Source organism: Nyctereutes procyonoides, unplaced genomic scaffold (assembly GCF_905146905.1).
Source record: "Nyctereutes procyonoides isolate TBG_1078 unplaced genomic scaffold, NYPRO_anot_genome, whole genome shotgun sequence".
Lineage (NCBI taxonomy): Eukaryota > Metazoa > Chordata > Mammalia > Carnivora > Canidae > Nyctereutes > Nyctereutes procyonoides.
The window spans coordinates 117,342-140,802 of NW_026575006.1; the positions used below are offsets into that span (position 1 = coordinate 117,342).

The 23,461-nt window shown below is 49.9% G+C and overlaps 2 protein-coding genes across 2 annotated transcripts in view; both read right to left on the minus strand.

Annotated features, from left to right (window-relative positions):
* KDR (kinase insert domain receptor) overlaps window positions 1-446 on the minus strand; it is a 45,192-nt gene extending 44,746 nt beyond the window's left edge. The window contains 1 exon segment of the mRNA XM_055334996.1: window positions 261-446. Within this exon segment, the coding sequence (XP_055190971.1) occupies window positions 261-446 (186 nt within the window).
* Window positions 447-3,307: 2,861 nt separating this feature from the next.
* The window catches only part of LOC129515896 (leucine-rich repeats and immunoglobulin-like domains protein 1), an 88,949-nt gene continuing 68,795 nt past the window's right edge, over window positions 3,308-23,461 (minus strand). The window contains exons 11-18 of the mRNA XM_055335123.1: window positions 20,836-20,999; window positions 12,981-13,301; window positions 11,441-11,722; window positions 10,274-10,693; window positions 9,756-9,881; window positions 9,002-9,148; window positions 5,117-5,401; window positions 3,308-5,011 (exon numbers count right to left, since the gene is read on the minus strand). Coding sequence (XP_055191098.1) covers window positions 4,752-5,011; window positions 5,117-5,401; window positions 9,002-9,148; window positions 9,756-9,881; window positions 10,274-10,693; window positions 11,441-11,722; window positions 12,981-13,301; window positions 20,836-20,999 — 2,005 coding nt within the window. The 3' untranslated portion in view covers window positions 3,308-4,751. The remainder of the gene's footprint in view (window positions 5,012-5,116; window positions 5,402-9,001; window positions 9,149-9,755; window positions 9,882-10,273; window positions 10,694-11,440; window positions 11,723-12,980; window positions 13,302-20,835; window positions 21,000-23,461) is intronic.

Sequence of the window (23,461 nt, forward strand, 5' to 3'; positions counted from 1 at the left end):
CTTTCCACCAGCTTCCTACTGAGAGGATCAGAGGCACCAACTAACTTGACCAAAGGATTGTAACCTAAAGCAAGCAAAACAAAAAGATCCCTGCCGGCTTGGGCCCCTGCTCTACCCCCCAGCCCTGGGCATCCAGGGCCCGAAGCCTCCCGGCCGGGCTGGCCTGGCCGCCTGTCTGCCTCCCACACGGCCCCTGCCGCCCCTCCTCCAGCCCTGAGCACACCTGCCCCGCGGGAGCAGCCTCCTCCCCCCGCAGGGACCCGTGCTGGCCTCCCGGGCAAGTGGGGACGCTTCGGTGGTGCCTGGTGGTCCACGGGGCAGACCACGTGCTGGCACCGGCTGGGCTCTCCGCTCTGCGGCAGACGGGCTTCTCCCAAATAGAAACACCACTCGCTCCTCCAGTCCACCAGCCGGAAAGCGGAGGGCGAAGCCCGTTGGGCCTGCATCGCTCCTGGCCCCTTGCCCCCAGGCTGGCCTGCCCCGTTTCCGGACCGCGCCCTCCGTGTAACGCTCGCGGCCGCCCCGTGCTCGGTGCCCCCGCTCGGTGCCCGCCGGGGTCCGCCAGCACAGCCCCAGCCCCAGCCCCGCTCTGCTCAAGCGTCGGCCCCCTCGCTGGTTGGGGCGCTTGCTCTACAAATGACTCTGCTCTAAGGCTATAATTATGTTAATAGAGTCAGGTGTCGTCTAGTGAAGCCATAAACTGCTTCCATCTGCCTGGTGCCAGGAGCAGCCAGGAGCAAGCAGCAAGGGCTGAACCCAGACAGGCCTCTCGGGAGGGAGGGAGGCTTTCGTGGCAGAGGCGCCCCCTGTCCCGGCCCCTGCAGGCCTCCCGCCTGGCCCCCTTCTCTGTAGGTCGGGCAGGAGGGTCCCAGGGGCCTCGAAGCCGTAACTGAGGAGTTTCTGTCCTCACCGAACACCTCACGCAGAAACCGTGCCTGACGCTGAGCCGGCTTTTCTCCTTGTATCGCTTCCGTGGCTACTTCTAGACAAGAACAAGAGATTCTCGTCTGTAGTATTTCACTTAATGACTTCAATCGTAAGGGCCCCCCAACACGAAGTCCGTTCTCCTCAGAAACGCTCAGGAGGCGCGCTGACCTGTGCCAGCAGGCCTGCCGAAACCGGGCCGCGGGGTCCCTCTCCGCCCACGTTCTTGGCCAGTCCCTACTTAGCTTACTGGGGATGTTCCTCCTCTTAGGGGTGATGTCCTTTTCCGAAAACCTGACCGTTTACACTTGCCTTCCCTAGACCTCACCCAAAGCGTCCTCACTACAAAGCCCTTTAGTTCTGATTTTCTCTGCTTACAGAAGTCACACTCTTGGTAAAAAGGCTCAGTTATTCTAGAAAGACAGGGAATGTTTCCTGTCATCCTGGCCCCCCGGAGAAAGTTGAGGACACATCCTTGCCGTGACCAGGGGCACAGCTTGGGGACTGGACTTTTGTCAGAGCCTGCTGTGGGAATCTGTGTCGGTTCCTGGGGGCCGCCTCGGGCGGGGCCTCTGCAGTTTCTCTGGTTAGCGGCAGGGCCGTGACGAACCCCTTCGAACAAATACCTGTGCACAGCCACGGGGTGGTTTTTCGAGAGTGAACCTCCAGTTTGCATCCCCAGTAATATTGTTCTTTTACTCTGCCTTTGATTATTCGCACCTCTGACCGGCCTCATGCGGTGCGTGGGGACTGAACCTTCGAGAGGCTCTGCCTGGGTCGTTGGCCCTTCTGGTCCTTCCCCAGAGGAGAAGACAACTAGGGAATGCATGGAGACTCACTTCCCTGGTCTAGCATCACATCCGGGGGCCTCTCGGGTCAGGACAAAATGCAACTGAGTCACTGGGAGGAGCGGCAGATTTGCGGGAAAATCTCCAACACACAGAGCCTACCTTCATCCCCAGGGTGGGCCGAGGCCACCCCACGGTTTAGGCCTGTGACTCCACTCCCAGGGTCCCGTTCCTCATCTCCCAGGGACACAGCCGGTCTGCAAGTTTTCAACGGGACTGTTGTGGAGACAGAGTTTTTCTTAACCAATTACTAGACTTAATTGTGAGGCTCCCAAGTAAGAGGTTTGGTATTTAGCCACGTTGGCTAACAAGCAGCTGGGACCCAACTTCAGCGAGTCTGCTTGGGAATGTAATTCAGCGCCATTCTGAGAGCAAAAGCACACGCTCTAAGTGCCGTGTGGGGTCTAATGGGCATGGTGTGCTGAGCTGTGCAAGCTGTGGGTGTTGGAATTTAACCTTTTTTACACACACCAATTTAAAAAAAGTCTTTTCCTTCTGCTTTTTTCCTCCCCTGGATTATTTGCAGGTGTCTTCCCTCGAACGGCAGCCATCGGTCTGGGAGGTTTCATCTTTCTTGGTGCTTATGAGCAAACCCGCAGCTTGCTGTTGGAACTTGGCAGGGCGAGCCCCTGACTCCAGGACGGTGCCCCATGCTCTGCTCTCAGGGAAGGGGACACCGTGCGAGCAGCTGCAGTCGCCAGGCTCCGGTGTGCGAGGACCGGAGCCCCGGCCCTGGTGGTGCCCTCCTCTCAGACCCCCGTAATAAATCCATGTGGTGATGCTGCCCAGAGCCTTCATTGGATCTGTAGCTGTCCTGCCTCTCCTGCCCCGTGCTAGCGGACACCGAGGGAGGCACAGACGCTTCTCATTGGGTCGTGGTGGGCGGGGGTGGGGCGGGGGTGGGAGCTCGACAGGGAGCAGGAAAGTGGTGCCCGACACTGGGTGTCTCCCTGTGGTGAAGCTTCGGGCTCCGTTTAAAAACAATGAACTGCAGGTGCAAGCAGGCATTCTTCTGGCAGCCAGGCTGCTGTTCCTAATTACCCTCAGATGTCCCCTAAAGAACACGACTGTATTATTTTACAGAGAAGTGTCCAGCAGCCCGCGTGGTGTGAGACAGAGCCAGCAGTTGCAGCCCAGGGCTGGGAGGGCGTGGTGGGCCCACTGAGGACCTGAGTCCCGCTTCTCCCCGGGAGCCCCAAAGGAGGGGCCTGGGCCAGCGGGGAGACAGCACCATTTCTCCACGCCTGGTCAGGTCTGTTGCACAGTACTGGAAATTAGAAGGGACGAAATGGGGGAGGTCACCATTTCAGAGCTTGACTAATAAGCTCCAGGTGTTTGTTAGAAATCTCAGGAATCCAGGGGTGGTGTATCTTCCCCGGAGCAAACAAGTATATGATTTTGCTTGCCGAGAAGAAATTTTCCCCTTTTTGGGAAAACAGATAATTAAAGGCAGAATGTAAGGGAGTTTTTGGAACAGAACGGGGTGAAACAGTGCCGCTTACAGCGTAGGTAAGAAGAATGCCCCAGCCACACAATCAGCATTTATAAATGAACCTTTATTAAAGACACTTCAACGCCGTTTGTTAGACACTTCAATATTTTACATGTTTTTCAATGTACACTGTACCAAAATTTCTATAAATAAACAACTTTGTACATAAAAGTAATACTTCCTCTTTCACATTGCCTCTCAGAAGCAGCAAATTCACATATTTTGTGGAAGTAACAATCAGTTGACTGTTGAGAACACAAGTCTGAATGTGCTTACCTTTTAGAACAGTGATGACACCGGACAGTAAAATATAACAACCATTTTGTCAGTCTCTACCTTCAGCTTTTTGGCTAAAGGAACTTGCTTTCTGAGATTTTAAGGACCTTGTTTCAATGCAGTTTTTCCTGAAATACACATTGGCACTCACAAGATGGTTGGCTACCGGTCTCCAAAGTGCAAATAGGCCCAGGTCAAGGGCTTCTTAAGCTTGTACAGTCCCAGCCCGGGTCTGTCGGTGGGAGGGAAGGACGTGGAGAGAACAGGCTCCGGATCCTCAGTAGAGATAAGCTAGCCCTGAAAAGTAAGGACTCGATCCTTTTTCTCCCCCATGATCAATGTCATATTAATTATATTGGCAGAACTAAAACATCACTATTGAAAAATCCACAGGTACCAACACCAGCAGCCTCTACCTTAATAAAAAGCCTCGAATGACAATCGAATGATCGGGATGACAACCACATTTGCTTTTCTCATAGAAGAAAGGCAGGTGGTGCTTAATTGCTTGGAACAAATGCCTCGTGGCAGATTAACTACCCCCATCCTGCTTGGCAAGAACTTAAGCTTTCAAGAAAGTCACGTATGGCAGAGGTACAGGACGACATGGGCATCTCTGGACTCTGCAGGGAGGTGAACTGCAAGAGCAGCCACACGTGAGCAATACTGACAGGAAGTGAGTTCCAACGCACACGAAGGCTCGGGCCGTACAGCCTCCCACGGGGCTGGCCTATGAAGTGCAATACAAACCCAAGGACTTCCCCTCCCCACCCGCCAGATACTCCTAGGAGCAGATGTGGTTTTTAGCTTCTACAACTTCCATCCGTGCATTAAGGCACCAGAACTATTATTCCCTGCCCCCCTTCCAAAATTAAACAGCAACCTGATACGAAAAATAATATTGTCAAAATTGTACTTTTTTTTTCTGTTAACCATGCACTAAAGATTAAAATAGCCTCTGCAAAAGATATATAATATATAGGAAATCTCTGAAAACTCTTACGTACAATGGTATCAAATACTTTTCTGCTTTTGTACACAATAGCCTCTGGCGGTTCTGTGCTTCAGCTGCAAGTCCTTTAGACCACGGACACTCCACATGGAAGTTTAAAAACTCTGTACACATCAGTGACGCTTGAACTCAAGCTTCCTTACAGCCTCTCCTACCTCTTTCCTGTAGAGACGGACACAAGAGCTGAGGTAGACAAAGCCTAGCTTTTCGGTGCAAAGAGCAGGGGTACTCCCCGTTGCCCGGGGAGCTGTCCTGTCAGCGGTAGGGACTCGGGACTGGAGTCACACGCTTGGGGGAGGTGTCTGTTGGAAAGAAGCAAGTGCTGGCCTTCACTGGGGACGTCAGGAAAGCCTGAGGAGGCTTCTGGGAGCTCGGGACTGCCTGGAGTTAATGTCGAGGGAGGCTGGAGGTCTATGGAGTCTGGCTCACACAGCCTCGCTAGAGTCCCAGAGGAGGCCCCTGTGAGAAAGGAGAGGGCACGTCAGAGCCTCCCGTCTGGCTGCTTACCGACCCCCTCCCCGCCCCCACCTGCAGGTGCCTCCTTGGAAGACCATGAGCATCTACCTTTCCCATCTACAGGTGCCACTGGCTTTTTCTTCAAGGGTGTCAGCATTCTGTCGTGGTTACTGGGATAGAGGGACCCCTTGCAGTCGGCGCGGGACCTGTCAGCAGTCCCACTGGTCACATGATGCGGAGAACGTTCTCGGTCCGTCTGACTGGGCTCCTGGCTGCTTAGTGTACCTGGCTGTGTGCCGTCTCTGGTCACAGGCTGAGGATAGAAAGCTTGTTCCTTGGAGTAACCGTCCGAGTCAGTGTTACAGTCACCGCACGCAGCCGGGCCACTGTGCTCTGCAGGGACGGAGATGGATTAGAGCCATGGCCACCAAGGTCTGCATCCCCACCCGGAACAGGGAGCTCCAGGGGCCTGCACAGACCAACTCTAAAAACTCCCCTCTTCCCCCAAGTGTTGCATCAGCCCAGAGAAAGGACTGGGCTGATACCGAGCCATTAGTGAAGAATGGGCCCTCCATGTTTCAGCATTTCAGATTAATTGCTTCATGAGAGAAAGTGGTCCTACTGCTCTGATCACAGAGAAGAGAAAAAAAAATCCCACTGCATGACATCCCTGTGGTGTCAGGAGTCTTTGGAATAATTAGACAAATAGCCTCAAAAACAGCCCTGGTGAAAAGATACTTTGATTTGGGCCTTGCCCCTTATTTAATTTGCCTATAAATCTGGAAAGTTCAAGCCCAGGCTCACCACAGCACAGATTTATTTAGGAGACATGCTACTTCAGATTACAAGAGCCAGGCCACAGCTTCCTGTTTATGCACTGAATACCAAATTCTGAGCTAGTCTTAGACCGGGAATGCATCCCTCTCACTGAATGAACAGGTCTACTTGAATTTTAATTTCAAGAACTGAAGACTGGAGGGGAGGGGCAAGATGGCGGAAGAGCAGGGTCCCCAAGTCACCTGTCCCCACCAAATTACCTAGATAACCTTCAAACCATCCTGAAAATTTACGAATTCGGCCTGAGATGTAAAGAGAGACCAGCTGGAATGCTACAGTGAGAAGAGTCCGCGCTTCTATCAAGGTAGGAAGACGGGGAAAGAGAAATAAAGGAACAAAAGGCCTCCGAGGGGGAGGGGCCCCGCGAGGAGCCGGGCTGAGGCCGGGGCGAGTGTCCCCAGGACAGGAGAGCCCCGTCCCGGAGGAGCAGGAGCTGCACCAACCTTCCCGGGCGGGCGGAAAGGGGCTCGCAGGGAGTTGGAGCAGGACCCAGGAGGGCGGGGATGCCCTCGGGCTCCCGGGGACACTAACAGACACCTGCGAGCGCAGGGGAGTGCTCCGAGCTCCCTAAGGGCTGCAGCGCGCACGGCGGGACCGACCGGAGCAGCTCGGAGGGGCTCGGGAGCGGCTCCAGGGAGGGAGCTGCGGGGCGGGAGCGCGAATCCACCAGCGCAGGCCCCGGAGCACAGGGCGCCGGGACACAGCCCAGGATCCGGCCTCCCCCGGGACAGGCAGAGGCCGGGAGGGCCCAGGACAGCGAGGACGCTCCTGCCCCGAGCTGAGCAGATCAGCGGCCCCGCCCCGGAGCCTCCAGGCCCTGCGGACGGAGAGCCGAGAGCCCCGAGCCCCGTAGTTCCTGCGGAGGCTGAATCCAGGCTTCCAGAGTTGCCATAGCAACTGCGACTGTTCCTCCTGGGGCCCCACGGGGTAAACAACCCCCGCTGAGCCCTGCAGCAGGCAGGGGCAGAGCAGCTCCCCCAAGTGCTAACACCTGAAAATCAGCACAGCAGGCCCCTCCCCCAGAAGACCAGCTGGACGGACCAGTGATACTCCCCCGTGTTCCAATACAACTTGTTTTTGGCCACTCTGCACTGAGCAAAATGACTAGAAGGAAAACCTCACCTCAAAAGAAAGAATCAGAAACAGCCCTCTCTCCCACAGAGTTACAAAATCTGGATTACACTTCAATGTCAGAGAGCCAATTCAGAAGCACTATTCTACAGCTACTGGTGGCTCTAGAAAAAAGCATTAAGGACTCACGAGACTTCATGACTGCAGAATTTAGATCCAATCAGGCAGAAATTAAAAATCAATTGAATGAGATGCAATCCAAACTAGAAGTCCTAAGACGAGGGTTAACGAGGTGGAAGAACGAGTGAGTGACATAGAAGACAAGTTAATGGCAAAGAGGGAAACTGAGGAAAAAAGAGACAATCAATTAAGGGACCATGAAGACAGATTAAGGCAAATAAATGACACTCTAAGGAAGAAAAACCTACGTTTAATTGGGGTTCCCGAGGGCGCCGAAAGGGACAGAGGGCCAGAATATGTATTTGAACAAATCCTAGCTGAAAACTTTCCCAATCTGGGAAGGGAAACAGGCATTCAGATCCAGGAAATAGAGAGATCCCCCCCTAAAATCAATAAAAACCGTTCAACACCTCGACATCTAATAGTGAAGCTTGCAAATTCCAAAGATAAAGAGAAGATCCTTAAAGCAGCAAGAGACAAGAAGTCCCTGACTTTCATGGGGAGGAATATTAGGGTAACAGCAGACCTCTCCACAGAGACCTGGCAGGCCAGAAAGGGCTGGCAGGATATATTCAGGGTCCTAAATGAGAAGAACATGCAACCAAGAATACTTTATCCAGCAAGGCTCTCATTCAAAATGGAAGGAGAGATAAAGAGCTTCCAAGACAGGCAGGAACTGAAAGAATATGTGACCTCCAAACCAGCTCTGCAAGAAATTTTAAGGGGGACTCTTAAAACTCCCCTTTAAGAAGAAGTTCAAGTAACTCTGAACGTGAATGGGCTTAATGACCCCATCAAAAGGCGCAGAGTTTCAGACTGGATTAAAAAACAGGACCCATCTATTTGCTGTCTACAAGAGACTCATTTGAGACAGAAGGACACCTACAACCTGAAAATAAAAGGTTGGAGAACCATTTACCATTCAAATGGTTCTCAAAATATACCCTAAAAACTATAGAACACTTCTGAAAGAAATTGAGGAAGACACAAAGAGATGGAAAAATATTCCATGCTCATGGATTGGCAGAATTAATATTGTGAAAATGTCAATGTTACCCAGGGCAATTTACACGTATAATGCAATCCCTATCAAAATACCATGGACTTTCTTCAGAGACTTAGAACAAATTATTTTAAGATTTGTGTGGAATCAGAAAAGACCCCAAACAGCCAGGGGATTTTAAAAAGAAAACCATATCTGGGGGCATCACAATGCCAGATTTCAGGTTGTACTACAAAGCTGTGTTCATCAAGACAGTGTGGTACTGGCACAAAAACAGACACATAGATCAATGGAACAGAACAGAGAACCCAGAAGTGGACCCTGAACTTTATGGTCAACTAATATACGATAAAGGAGGAAAGACGATCCACTAGAAGAAAGACAGTCTCTTCAATAAATGGTGCTGGGAAAATTGGACATCCACATGCAGAAGAATGAAACTGGACCACTCTCTTGCACCATACACAAAGATAAACTCAAAATAGATGAAAGATCTAAATGTGAGACAAGATTCCATCAAAATCCCAGAGGAGAACTCAGGCAACACCCTTTTTGAACTTGGCCACAGTAACCGGAGAAGGACAAACAGTGTATGTTCTCATTCATTTGGGGAATATGAATAATAGCGAAAGGGAATATAAGGGAAGGGAGAAGAAATGTGTGAGAAATATCAGAAAGGGAGACAGAACATAAAGACTTCTAACTCTGGGAAATGAGCTAGGGGTGGTGGAGGGGGAGGAGGGTGGGGGGTGGGGGTGAATGGGTGACGGGCACTGAGGGGTACACTTGACGGGATGAGCACTGGGTGTTATTCTGTATGTTGGTAAATCGAACACCAATAAAAATTAATTTATAAAAAAAAAAAAAAGAACTGAAGACTGCCTGATGAGAGCATCTCTTACCCATCTTCTGCGGACCAGGTCTCCGCTGGGCTTTCTCCATCCCGTCCCACGGCTCCTTGTTACATCCGGTGCAGAGCTGGGGCTGCCTGCACGTAACGCCATGAGCGTCCACCTCTGCAAAGAGGCTTGCGTCTCTTGGACAAACACCTGCAGTAGATTCCCACAGTTAGAAATGAGGGGCTCACTCCTCAGAGTCAGCCTGATGAGAACAAGTGGCAAGGCTACTAAAATGGTCCTTTTTACAATGTTCTTTACGGTGGTAGGTGCCTGGGCTGACCAGCAAGGAGCATTTGTAACAGGCTTCCCCGCAGGCAGGCCTTTTGGTGTTCAGAGCCGTGCTGGCGAGCAGTTCTTAGAAGGACAGACCTGCCCCTGCAAGCATGCAGTCTCCCCTGTAGAGGTAGCTCACCCTAGGAGAATGTTCTAGTAGCAGACATGGGGCCACAGAGCAGGCCTGGGCCTATCCCCTACTCAACGAATGGGTTGCTTTCAGGACCTGTAATGCCCTTTGCGGCTTCTTATTTCAATCCTACCTCATCCTGACTAGGATGTAAGCCCCATGTAGTAACTTCCCAGGGGTTGGATTTTTAAAACCTTGCAAACCATGCACAGGGCAGGGCTAAGAGAACCCGACAGAAGGCTTGAGTCGGCCAGCTTTCTGGGTCAGATGTGCTCGACGTACAGCCATGCACCTGCCCTGGGAAGGGGCAGGAGGCTCCTGAGGACATGGCCACGTCAGGCTCTGAGGCCTTACCGTTGCTCTCGATGTGCCCAGTGGCCTGATGGCCACCCTCAGTCCTGGTCACAGTTTCCTGTCGGTCAGAAAGAGTCCCCTGAGAAGAGAGGTAGCTTGGAACATCCGGCGGCACAATGGTTTCATCTGCAAGGAGACATGATGGTCAAATACCAGGTACCCTGATCTTTTGTGGTGATAAGAAATGAAAACACTTGTTAACGTCAGGCCCAGACAGCAGAATCTGTCAATAGCAGCCGCCCAGGCTGTGTAGAGAGCTTGTCTGGAGGGCCCAGCTTAGCCTCGCTCCCCACCTGGGTGCAAAAATGGAGCAGTCAGAGGTCTGAGCCCGCAAAAGAGAGCGCAGTGATGGCAGGGGAGCCAGGACTAGCAGAAGCACAGTACCGTGAGGTCACTGCGGCAACAAGCCAGCACACGGCGGCCACCAAGCACGGGCCAAGGGTGCCCCTGTGGACCTGCCTCCTCTACGGACAGCACCGCTCTTCTCCCCTTGGCGAGCTCAGCCAGCAGCGGCTAACCTGTGTTGGTGACACTGTACTCCTCACTCTTCTTCCTGGTCTGGTAGATGATGCACACCCAGACCAAGGACGTCAGGACGATGCTGCACACCACTGCGATGGTGAAGGTGCCTCTGGTGGTGCCATCCTTCCTGCAGCCAGGGGCGGGCAGGATGCTCAGCTGGCTGTGCGCCCGCTCCGTGCCCAGGGTGTTGGAGATCTCACACGTGTACTGGCCCGCGTCCTCCACTACCACGTTCTGAACGATAAGCAGCTGGTTGCCGGGGGTGAAGTGGTGCCGCTCAGTGAGGCTCAGGGGGCGGCCCCCCTTTAACCAGGTGATGCGGGGGGTGGGGTTCCCGGTCGCTTTGCACTGGAGAGCCACCGTCTCTCCCATGGACACCACACGGTCTTCCAGAGGTACCACCAGGGACGGGCTTTCTGCAAGAAGTCAGAGGAGACCATATGGTTATTCTGTGGGCCTGCCCTGTCTTCTGGACAAAGGACAGTCCAACTCCTCAGTGAAGTGCCACTTGAGATCTTTTACCAGAGTGGCGAGCTTTTTAGAAGACCGAACACAATGACTAAATCATTACCATCCTGGGGGGGTGGCTTCAACAAGGAGGGGGAACTAACCCCGAGCCACACAGAAACCCCTCCTCCCCCACCTCTCCTGGGCCAGGCCTCTATTCTTCAGCAGGCCAGGTCTAGAATGTTCCATATCAAAGCTCTATAAAAAATACTCCCTTAATTCAGTGGCTATCTTAAAAAAAAAAAAACACTTGCTCAAGAAAATGTTAGCAGCTCAACATCTCAACATTTTATTTTTATTTATTTTTTTAATTTTTATTTATTTATGATAGTCACAGAGAGAGAGAGAGAGAGAGGGAGGCAGAGACACAGGCAGAGGGAGAAGCAGGCTCCATGCACCGGTAGCCCGATGTGGGACTCGATCCCGGGTCTCCAGGATCGCGCCCTGGGCCAAAGGCAGGCGCCAAACTGCTGTGCCACCCAGGGATCCCCAACATCTCAACATTTTAAACAACTAGAACCAGGACACCACACTCAGCCACTGTAGGTTCCACAGAAGCGTTTGAGAACCTCGCCACTAGGTATCTGTGCTATTCGAGGGCCCTCTCCCACATCCGCACACGTGTACTCATATACTTAGGGGAGGAGTGGTCGAACCAAAGACTTTCAGGGTGGCGTTCACGGAAACGGTGCCGGCCGAGTTCTGGGCGGTACAGCTGTAAAGCCCCATGTCCTCTATCTTCACATTTGTGATGAAAAATACATCATCATCGGGCATGACGTGCATGCGTCGTTCACGAGCAGCAGGGAAATCCGTGCCTCCATCCTTCTGCCAAGCGATCTGGGGGTTAGGGTGGCCGGTGGCTGCACATTCAAGACGGGCCGTGGTGCCGGTGCGGATGGCAAGGTCGTGGGGGATTTTGGTAAATGACGGCAACACTGCAAAATACATACCGTCAGGCTCGCATTAAGGAAAAGCAGGATGCAAAGGCCGGACAATCCTCTGGGAAAGAGACCTCCCGCTCTATATGGGGGTGTCCCCTCCCCACCCTTTGTGCCAAGGCTGGGCTAGAACAGACGGTGGGAGTGCCCACCGCCTTTGAGAGAGGAGCAGTAGGCTTCCCAAAACTGCCCAGCCTCTTCCTTCCCGGGCTGGCTCTCTCGTTAACCCAAGACTGCTCTCAGCCCCCTAAGATGGAAACTTTCTATGAAGCCATTCCCCTTTGATCCCTTATGAGGCAATCTTTCCATATGGAGATACCCCATAAATGCTGGGGTCTGACACTTGCCTGCCTTAAGTAGCCACCGGAACAGAGCCCGGGAAACAAAGGTATCTGCTCCAATAGGATGTAATGAGAGCAGGAAGGAAGACCAGCCCTCTCCCTGGGCAGAGCAACAGGATGGCCCTTCCCTCTTGAAGAAACCCATGGAGGGGAGGGGTGTTGGGGCCACGTCACTGGATGCTCACGAGCTATAGGCAGTTGGTTAGCTTATTTCTGCCACATACTCCCTGACCCAGCAGTTAGCATCCAGCACAGACCGGGGCATCACTGCAGTTCCCATCAAGGTCATTTCGGTGGGAAGTCTAACTGCTCACGGAGCTTTTGATAACAAAGAGGACTCCTTCAGGATAAGCCAAGACAGTAGGCCAAAGTGGGGTAAAGACTGTGCTTTCCTGTGATCTTTAAGGGCTTCAAGACACGGTGGTTCCAGCACTTTTTAACGGGAGGTTTAATCAGGTTACTGTGGTGGGTGGGGGCTTACCTACTCTAGCTATTGACTTGTCTTCTACCCTAAACTCACTCTAACAAATAGCAGCCCTGAGAAAAGCCACCTTGATAGGCTCTAAAGCTCAGAGGGCAAGAGCTTCCCTACAGTCAGGGTTTGCTTGGGATCTGGATATCAGACGTCAAAGTTTGCAAAGAATAATAAATGGATAAAAATACGAGGCTTGGGCCCATAATTTCATTGAACATAACAGCTGGATAGAAAATAAGTCTTCAAAAACAGGTAAATCACTGAGAAAAAGCCTTCATGAAATCTACAAAACTTGCTCGGGGGCCAGCCGGGTGCTAGTGATACAGTAATGTGCCAGTGAAGCTGCGTGTCTCCTGTCTGTATCCCTCCCACCCGGATCACAGAGAAGCACGGGTGGCTCTAGAGGACTCCTACACTGGAGTGAACAGCACTTCCTTACCATTCACAATGAGCCTGGCTTTGTGGGAGTAGGTAGAACCGAAGTGGTTGGTGCTGACACACTGGTAGCGGCCCTCATGTCCGAAGGTGACGTGGCGCAGGTGCAGGATGGTGGTGTACTCCATCACCTTCCCATCCTGTGTGCGGACGTGAGCAAAGTTCTCCATGTCGGCATTGGCCAGAACCTCGTTGTCCTTCTTCCAGGCAAATGTCATCGGGGAGCTGCTGCTGCTGGCTGCTGAGCACGTGAACCGGATGTCCTTGCCCACAACAGCCATAGTGGGCTCTGGCTGGGTGATAATCTGTGGCTTTGGTAAGTCATCTGGGGAGAGGAGAGCCAAATTTAAGAGTCTCCCACCCAGGTTCTCAGGACACAGAGGGACCACATCTTTCAGGGTCTCTGCTTGCCCTCAGCTCCACCAAACACTGTAAGCGACTCATACCACGGATATCTGGCCTTATCCATTATAAACCTCTGGGCAGTATCACCTCTATGACCAAACTCCTTGATTACAACAAACCCATCCACTGGCATGCGTGTACCAAAGCATGTATTTCAAGAATTTCCATGAGAATGCCACGGTTCGCCTCACTTGCTAACTACCTTAACACAGAACACACTAACAGAGTCAGGAAGTGATTCTCATCAGTCATGACTGCATAGACCTTACCCACAAACTTCACTCCAAAAGGAGTGGAGTAGGAAGCACTTCCAGAATGCGAGACAAACTCTTCCAAAAATCTGCACCTCCATGAAAGCCACAACAACACTAGCAAAAATGGTTATGATTAACTTTTTAAGAATTCCAGAAGGCTGTAACAACCAAAAGGCCCTAACAACCCATGGAGGGTTGACTCAAAAAAATGCCTGAATTTCAGGAAGGAAAATGAGCTTTGTGACATTCTAATTTAGCTTATGTTCCATCCCTCTCTTCCTAGCTTTGTGGTATCCTTAAAACCAAACAGCTTAACAACCACCGAGAGGGGCAGAATGGGTTTGGAGCCCCAACAAAAGCCCCATCCTCTGGCATTATGTGACCTGAGGCAGTTGGCTCAGCAAGGAAGCCCTATCCATTGGACATCTGATGGAAACAAGCAGCAGCCCATGGTGAGGCCATATCAGCTGAGGCCAAAAAGACACTGGCCAAAAGACTAGAAAAAACAGTGAATGAAATGCAGACCATGGGCACTGAAAAGGTCCAACATGTTCTTAAGGCTCTAGAAGGCCACGTGCATGTGCAGGGCAATATGCATACCCAAGACAGACCTGAGAGGATCCTCATTTCTTACCCGTGAGTATGGTTCGGTACTAAACAGGAAGTAGTGGCATACCGTCAACATACAACAGAGATGCTGGGCAGAGGATGAATGACTTTCCGAAGTGATTTAAGGATTTTCTGTCCAGTCATTAGCTAACCAGGGAGGGACTGTAGTGGCTGCACATAACAGACTACAATATTTGTCCAAACAAACAATTTGTCCAAACAAATTGTAATGATAAACAGAACAACAGCAAACCAGGGGGAAGACAGAGGAGAATCTGATCTCTGGAGTTGCCATATTATTTTAAAGGCTCAGTTTCCAACAAAAAAAAAAACTACAAAACATGCAAAGAAACGAAGAAAAAGCAATCCATGGAAATTGTTCTTGGGGAAGCCCAGATCATGGACTTAATAAAAACCTTAAATTGGCTTTATAAGTATGTTCAAAGAACTAAAGGAAATCACGTCTAAGAAAATTAAAGGAGAAGTATCTGAATACTTTCACACCAAACACCAATAAAGAACTAGAAATTAGGGCGCCTGGGTAGCTCAGCTGTTGAGAGTCTGCCTTTGTCTCCGCGTGATCCTGGAATTCTGGGATCGAGTCCCACACTGGGCTGTGAGGAGCCTGTTTCTCCCTCTGCCTGTGTGTCTGCCTTCTCTCTGTGTCTGTCATGAATAAATAAATAAAATATTTTAAAAAAATAACTAGAAATTGTAGAAGTAAACCAAATATAAATTTGGGAGTTTGAAAGTATAATAACTGAAATGAAAAATCCACCAGAGGGGCTCAAAAGCCCAACTGAGCAGGTAGAGAGTTAGTGAAGTTGAGACTATCCAATCTAAGAAACAAAAAGCAATGAAGGATAAGGAATAGTCAGAAAGACCTGTGGGATAGCATCAAGTACAAAACATACAAATAATGGGAGCCCAAGAAGGAGATAAAAGAAACAGAGTATTTGTAGAAATAATAGCCCCAAACCTCTCAAATTTGATGAAAAATAGGCATTTACAACCATCCAAGCAGCTCAATGAACCCAAAAATTAAAACTCATAGGTCTCCACCCAGAAATTTAATAGCAAACTGTCAGAAGTCAAAGACAATCTTGGAAGCAACAGGAGAGCTGTGACCCATCACATACAAGGGATCCTCAGTGACATTAGCAGCTGATTTCTCATCAGAAACCATGGAGGTGAGTAGGAAAACATGGTCAAAGTATTGAAAGAGACTGTCAGCTACGAATTCTATATCTAGCAAAACTGTCCTTCAAAAGTGAAGGAGAAATTAAATCACTCTCAGATTTAAAAGCAAAAAACCTGACATGCACTGCTACCACACCTGCCCTACAAGAAATATTAAAGAGAATCCTTCAGGCTGAAATGAAAGGTCACAGTAGTAACTCAAATTCACACAAAGAAATAAAAAGCACCATTAAAATAACTACATATGTAAGTATACAAGTACAGAATATTTTTGAAACACTCTTCTATCTGATTTAAAAGGCAACTACATAGAGCAACAATCACAAAACCGCGTTGATAGGCTTGTGATGAATAAAGATGTAATTTACATGACACCAGTACCACAAAGGAGCAGCTCCACAAATGGAGCTTAGTAGGAGCAAAATTTTGTAATCACTGAGATTAATTTCATTTTAATCTGAACTAGATTGTTTTAAGATGTTAATTATAATCCCCACAGCAATCATTAAGAAAGTAACTAAAAAAATAGTAAAATAAACAAGAAGGGAATGAAAATGGTACATCAAAAGATACCTAATACGAAACCAGTCAGTAATGAAGACACATAGGAACTAAAAACCTAAAATACACAGGAAACAAACAGCAAGCAGTAAATTCTATCCTATCAGTGATTACATTAAACAAATCAATTAAACCTTCTGGTCAAAATGCAAGATTACCAAAATGGGATAAAAATCCATGACCCAGCTACATGTTTTTTTTTTTTTTTAAGAGATACACTTTATATTCAAAGTCACAAATAGGAACAGCTGCCAAAAGAGAGCTTTGGTATCTAATTATCAGATAATATAGACTTTAAGACAGAAAGGGTTAACTAAGGAGAAAGAGTAACTTCTTATAATGTAAAACGATCATCTCTAAAGACTAAACATCAAACACATGTGCGTCTAACAGAGCTCCACAAAACAAGAAGCAGAAACAGAAAACCGAAGAAACAGACAATGCAACAACAGTTTGTACAATTCAATACTCCATGTTCAATGAGGGATAGAACCATTAGGCGGATCAACAAGGCAACAGAAAACTTAAATGACACCATTAGCCAAATAGACCTATCAGATATCTACAGAACATTCCACCCTACCACAGTAGAATAAACATTTTCAAGTGCACGTGGAACATTCTCCAACAGACCATATGTTATGCTAAAAAAAAACCAATCTCGATAAATTTTTAAAAAGACAGAAATGCTACAAAGTGTCTTTAATGACAGTGAAATGAAGTCAGGAATCAGTATCAGAAGGAATACTGGGAGTCTAATTTGTGGAAACTACACTCCACTTTTGTAAGTTGAAGAAGAAATCATAAGACAAATTAGAAAATATTTTGAGATGAATGAAAATGAAAACACAAGTACCAAAACTTAAAAGCTCAAGCCTAAAACCATGCTTCTAGATTTAGAGCTGTAGATGTCTACATTAAGAAAGTTCTCAAATTAATGACCTCATCTTCCTCTTTAAGAACTCAGAAAAACAAGCTATATCCAAACCAAGCAAGAGGAAATAATAATTAGAGCAGAAATAAACGACAAAGATGGAGGAAAAAAAAATCAACGAAAACAAGTGTTACTTCTTTGAAAATACAAAATTGAAGACTCTAGACTCGCAGAGTTTGGGGTGATGGGGAGAAAATTTCAAACACTAAAATTAGGAAAATAAAGAGGGTACATGACGACGAACCTTACAGCAATGAATGAGAACACTATGAACCATCTGCATGCTAACAAATGAGATAACCTCATATATGTACAACTTCTGAAAAAGACAAACTATCAACTGACTCAAGAAAAAATCCAAATAGAGAAACAAATTTTAAAACTTCACATAAGAGGCCAGATCCAAATGACTACACTGATAAATTTTATCCAAAATTAAAGAATAATTACCACTAATCTTTCACATATTCTTCCAAAAAGATAGGTGAGGAGTGAACAGTCCCTGACTCTACTGTATAAGCCAAGTATTCTCAGATAACAAAATTAGATAAAAACAAAATTAGAGACCTTTATGGAAAAGGAGAAAAAAAAATCCCACGTGATCACTTAACAGATGCAGCAAAAAACATTTGACAAAGTTAACACCCTTTCATGATGAAAATACTCAACAAATTAAAAATAGAAGGGCATTCCTTAACCAGATAAAGGTCATCTATGAAAAGTGCACACCATCCTATCTAATGGTCAAAGACTGTATGCTTCCCCCCCATCAGAAGAGACGAGAGCGTCTGCCCTCACCACCTCTACTCAGCACTGCACCCTAGCGCAACCACACCAGAAAAAAGCTATCGAAATTGGAAGGGAAGAAGTAAAACTGTCTTTTGCAAAGGACATAACAATAAAATACAAAGAGAATCTTCAGCAATTCAGTAAAAACCTATCAAAATTAAGAAATGATTTCAACACACTTGCAGGATACCATTCACTCCTTGTTAGTGGGAATATGAAATGGTGCTGCTCAAGAAGTTAACAGAGTTCTCTCTATGACCCACAATTCTGTTCCCAGGTGTGCACTCAAGAGAATTCACGTAAAAATTTACATGTGAATGAATGTTCACAACATTATTTATAACAACCAAGAATTAGAAACAACCTAAATGTCCATCATCTGACGAATGGCTAAATAAATGTTTATCTATACAATGTAATATTCAGCCATTAAAAAAAAATAATGAAGAAAAATGAAGTAAGGGGGCACCTGGGTGGCTCCCTGGTCAAGCATTCGATGATTTCTGCTCACGCCATGATCTCAGGGTCATGAGATCAACCCCTGAGTCAGGCTCTGTGCTGGGTGTGGTGCCTGCTTAAGATCCTCTCTCCCTCTCCCTCTGACCCTCCCCAACACCAACTCATGGCTTACTCACACTCTCTCTCTTCCCCCAAAATAAAAAGAACTAATACATACTAAAAACTTATGCTAAATTTAAAAAGCTCATCATAAAAGACCATATATTGTAGGATTCCATTTATATGAAACATCCAGAACAGAGAAATCCTAGAGATACAATGTAGAGTAGTGGCTGCCAGGACCTGGACACAGGAGAGTAGGGTGTGACGCCTGTGAACCTGGAGTTTCTTTTATTGGTGATGGAAATGTTCTAAAATTAGTAGTGAGGAGTATACAGCTTTTCAAAATTCTGAAGACTATTAATCAGCACATTTAACACAGGTGATTGTTATGTATGTTCATGATACATCATCACAGTAAATATCCAAACGTTTTCATGCCCTCCAAAAAAGACTCCCTACCTTTTAATTATCATCCCTTCTCCCTCCACCCTAAACCACCAGTAATCACCAACCTACCTACCACCCGCCCCTGCAGCGGTCCCTAAATGGGGACCTATTCTAGACATTGCATTCACTCCTTCTGGACTTGCCATATGGAAGGAATCATAGAGGGTATGGTCTTTTGTGGTGGCTTCTTTCACTTTACATATTTCAAGGTTCATCTATGTATGAACGATTCCTTTTTATGGCCGAATAATACTCCAGGACGTGGCTATACCGTATTTTATTTACTCAAGTGATGAGCATTTGGATTATTTCCACTCTTCAGCTATTCTGAACAATGCTGCCATGAGCATTTGTGTCCAAGTTTTATGCAGACATATTTTTGTTTCTCTTGGGTACACAGCTAGGAGCAGGTTATCCCAATTAAGTTTAATTGAGAAACTTCCAAGCTGTGTTCCAAGGGGGCTGCACCATTCTGCATTCCCACCCGCAGTGCAAGAGGGTTCAATTTCCCACCATCCTCACCAATACTTGTTATCTGACTTTTTGATGCTAGCAGTGCGCATGAGTGTGAAGTGGTAATTTTTCCATTTTATAAAAAAGGAGGGGGAAGACTCCCACACAGCTTAAAACTCTGATCTCTTGCCAGGTGTTTTTCACGATTCCCATTTAGAGCCGGTGACTGTTTTGGTGGTGAGCCTGAGCTACGATGTGGAGGCGGGGCTAGGGAGCAGAGGGCTGCTGGATCCCGGAACATGCCAGGGCCACAGGCCAGAGGCAGGGCAAGGCAGGGCCAAGTCCCACCCTGGCTTATCCAAAGGGGCAGATGATGCCCTGTGACAGGAAAAGGGAGGAAGGCACAGAAAGCTCCACTGCAGGAAGGTTGATTAACGGTTTGATGGACAAGGCCCAGCTCCCGGTGAACAGTGGATTGCACAATCATTTTGTCCTAGGGAACGGGAGCTAGATGCAATTTTACATTCTGCACAGAGGTCCCAACAGACTGATCAGTACAGAAAGTTCATTTTGGAGGGCTGTACCTCACTGGGTGTTCTTAAGGCTTCTTGCTGGACTGGATTAGCACACAGGAGGGCAAGCCTATGTATAGAAATGGTGGTGGACGGAGGTGTAAAGAGGGGGCAGCTGTACTCAGACTTCAGCAGGCGCATCGACTAACGCTCTGCCCCAGAAGCAGGATGGAGAAGGGGACTGCAGGGGTCCCCACCCTGCTGGGAAGCTCCTGGTGAGGATCATCACACCCAAGGCACACCCCATACCGACTGGGCAGGGGACAAAAGTCAGGTGGACTCACGCCTGCACAGGAGTTCTGATCCCACCTGCTTAGTGGGGATCACCTTCTGATTTCACCCTCACTCCTGCTTAGAAACCAGGAACCACTTGGAATTCATCTCATTCTCTGACCACGTCTCATCGATCAAGAGGCAGTGCATTTCGGTTGGAGTGTGGTGTGTGTGCGCGTGCACAGAGTCTCCAGCCGGTCGGCATCTTCTGTGTTCTTTGCAACCAAACCTGGGATTCCCATCACCCCTGGTCACAAAGATGGAAAGACCCATGCTCCAACGGTCAGAAGGGAAAAAGAGCGTAAAGCTACAAGTGCAGATTTCAGTGGTTTGGAGAAACAGCAAGAGTGCAAGTCAACAACAAGGAATTATTTTTACTACAGTAACTGTTCTCCTGAGACTTGTTCTTCCTGTGTTTAACACCTTTCATTCTTGGGGCTGGAAAGAAACACACATTAAAACCCCAGCCTCATACACTGAGTAAATTCACAGCTCAACCTGGGCTCTAGAGCCGTCTTGAGACAACACAACTTTCTTCCAGTAACTGATTATTCTGATTTGTAACTGAACCAACACAGGCTCCCTTCTGATTAAATGCACAGACTCCACGAACCACATAATGAGGCGTCTCTACAGTAAATACTATGTGTGGTTTCAGTGGGAAATAAATCGCATCCAGGAGCTGACTGGTAACCAGGAATTGGGGTTTACTCTGATCACAGCAGTCACTCCCATAATGAGAGGTTCTTCCTGGCCTCACTGCCCTTCATGAAAAAAAAAAAATCACGAAGACAATCTTACCACACACAAAACTCTCCGGCGACACGGAGAAGATGCTCTGGCCCTTCAGCGACTCTGGGTGCGCGCAGGTGGCCGTCACGAAGGCCTGCAGCGTCCTGCTCAGTAACCACGGCGGCAGCCACTTCAGCTGGCAGTCACACAGGAAGCTGTCACTGCTAATACGGCTGAAAGCAAAACAAAAGGGACATCTGAGGTGGGACCTCAGGAAAGGGATATTCCCTCAGTCCCCTCTGACGACCGTCTGTTGTTAACACCAGCAATCCAGAAAGGGAGATTTTTCTCCCAAGTTCCTCTCCAGTGACCTAGGGCAGGACATACCATCTACTTGAGGATTTTCATGATGTGCATCTCTGGCTCGGACGTTAGAGAGGGAACCCAAGACCTGGCCTTTCTACCAAGCTCCCAGGTGACGCGGACACCACGGCCTTAATGCCCCATGGCGTACCCCACCCCCGGAGTTCACACATCTTCAATGCCAGGCACTCCCTGCTCTAATCTGCCCTGGGGGGGTGGGGGGCACCAGCTCGCCTCGTGCAGCCACTGCCCATCTGACGGGGTGAGGAGCTGTCCCCTCTCTACTCCCCGCCCCCCCACTCCTGATCGGCTACTGGGGCTTCCAAACCCCATCTGAAACTGTGACCTAAATTCTGAAACAAGTTCCGAGGAGGGCTCTTTTTCTATATTGCTGTTGGGTTTTTATTTGGCAAAGATGAAGGTTTCCTTACTTCCAAAACGCAAGCCTCGCCGGGGTTCGGGAGGCCGCAGCAGTGGGCCCGCGCCCCGACGGTGCTGCCTGGTCGCTTGCCGCTGCCCAGGGAGCCGGAGAGTGCACCACTTTGGTTTTGGGACGCTCCAGCCGAAACGGAGAATATTTTCTTTTTCATTCCTCAGCAACCGAGGACAAGCTTTTTAAACAGAAACCGGAATCGGCATCTCGGCGGACAGTCCCTCCCGAGGAGTCCCAAGAGGACAAGTCACCCGAAGAGTGTGGCCGCCTGTTCTCGGAAGGCTCCAGGCCGGAGCCGGAGCCGGAGCGGAGGGCACCCGGGCGCCCCTGCAAGGAGCAGCCGCCTGCACGGCCACAGACGGGGCGCACGCCTGTCCCGAGCAGGTCCACAGCATCGCAGGAAGCTCCTCTCCTCCACGGTCCTCACGTGTCAGCAGGCCCCCAAAGGCCCGGCTTTCTGTCCTCCCCTCTCCGGCTTTCCCACGAGCGAGCGGAGAAGTGTCAACTAGTAGGGGACAAGGGGGACGGCAGCGCAAGCCCGGACGGACGGACGCTGCGAGCGCAGGTCAGGGACACCTCCTCTTCCGGCCCCTTCCTGGGCTCCCAGGCGAGCCACCTGATACTAAAGTACTTTTGGAAGGTGCTTGACCTCAGAGCCACCCTAACTGGGACGCTTGGCCACAGCGGACCTCTACGGCAGCATCAGCTTTTTCTTTTCAGCGACTTCTACACTTGCCCTTGCGGGGCCGGTAGCCCTGTCGGAGGTGTCGCCCGAGGGCTGCTCCTCGGTGGACTGGTGCGGGGCCGTGCGGGGCCGGGAGGGCTCCCGCAGCCAGCCCTGGGGTAGCCACAGGCCCGGCTCCCCACGCGGGCGCCTGCCGCAGGGGGGCTGGGGGGAGACCCCACGTCCACGCCACCGAGAGAGCGGCGCTCCCGCTGTCAGCAGCGCCGGCACAGGCCCCCGTCACACAGCCACGGGTGGGGGGGGGGCACGACTGCCCCCTTAGTGTCACCAGCAGGGAGGCCCGAGTCAAGTCTGGAGGAAGCCACTGGGCTGTGGCTGTGAGCGCCGAGGCCCTCGTGCGGGGCGCAGGGACCTGTTGCATCTGCGCCCCAGGAACGCAGCCAGGAAAGCAAACCTGGCATCTACCGCTGATCAGAAACGCGTGTGGGAACCTTGCAGCCCACGCCGCGTGGTGCCGGCCTGGCTGGCTCCAGCTCTCCTGCCTTCTGCACAGGGAAGCCTGCCTCACGCCGAGGACACGAGGCCTCAGAGGAGAGTGGGGGGTCGGGGCGCAGAGAAAACTTTCCTAAAGAGCAAGGCGGGACCCACAAACGGGGGCTTCTGGGTGGCTCGGGTGTTAACTCACGCGTCTGACTTCTGACTTCAGCTCGGTCGTGATCTCAGGGTCACGGGACAGGGCCTGGTGTCGGGGCCTGTGCTGGGTGTGGATCCTGCTGGAGATTCTCGCTCTTTCCTCTGCCTTCCCCCCAGCGCTCATAAGCAGGCGTGCTGGTTGTCTCTCTTGAAAAAAGGAAAAGGACTAACAAGACAGATGAAGAACAAGTGCAGCCACACAGTAAGGACCCGCAGACCTGCCCTACACACACACGCACACACACAGAGAGGCAGAGACACAGGCAGAGGGAGAAGCAGGCTCCATGCAGGGAGCCCGACGTGGGACTCGATCCCGGGTCTCCAGGATCACACCCCGGGCTGCAGGCAGGTGCCAAACCGCTGACCCACCCAGGGACCCCCCCCCACTGCTTTAAAGACAAAGGTGAGGTTGGAAGGCGGGGCTGGGAACTTCCCGCAACCCCAAGGCTTTGCAGATTCCCACTTCTCCTCCCTCGTCTGCGGCCAACGGGCACAGCTTTCCGCAACTCCCGCCTCCCATC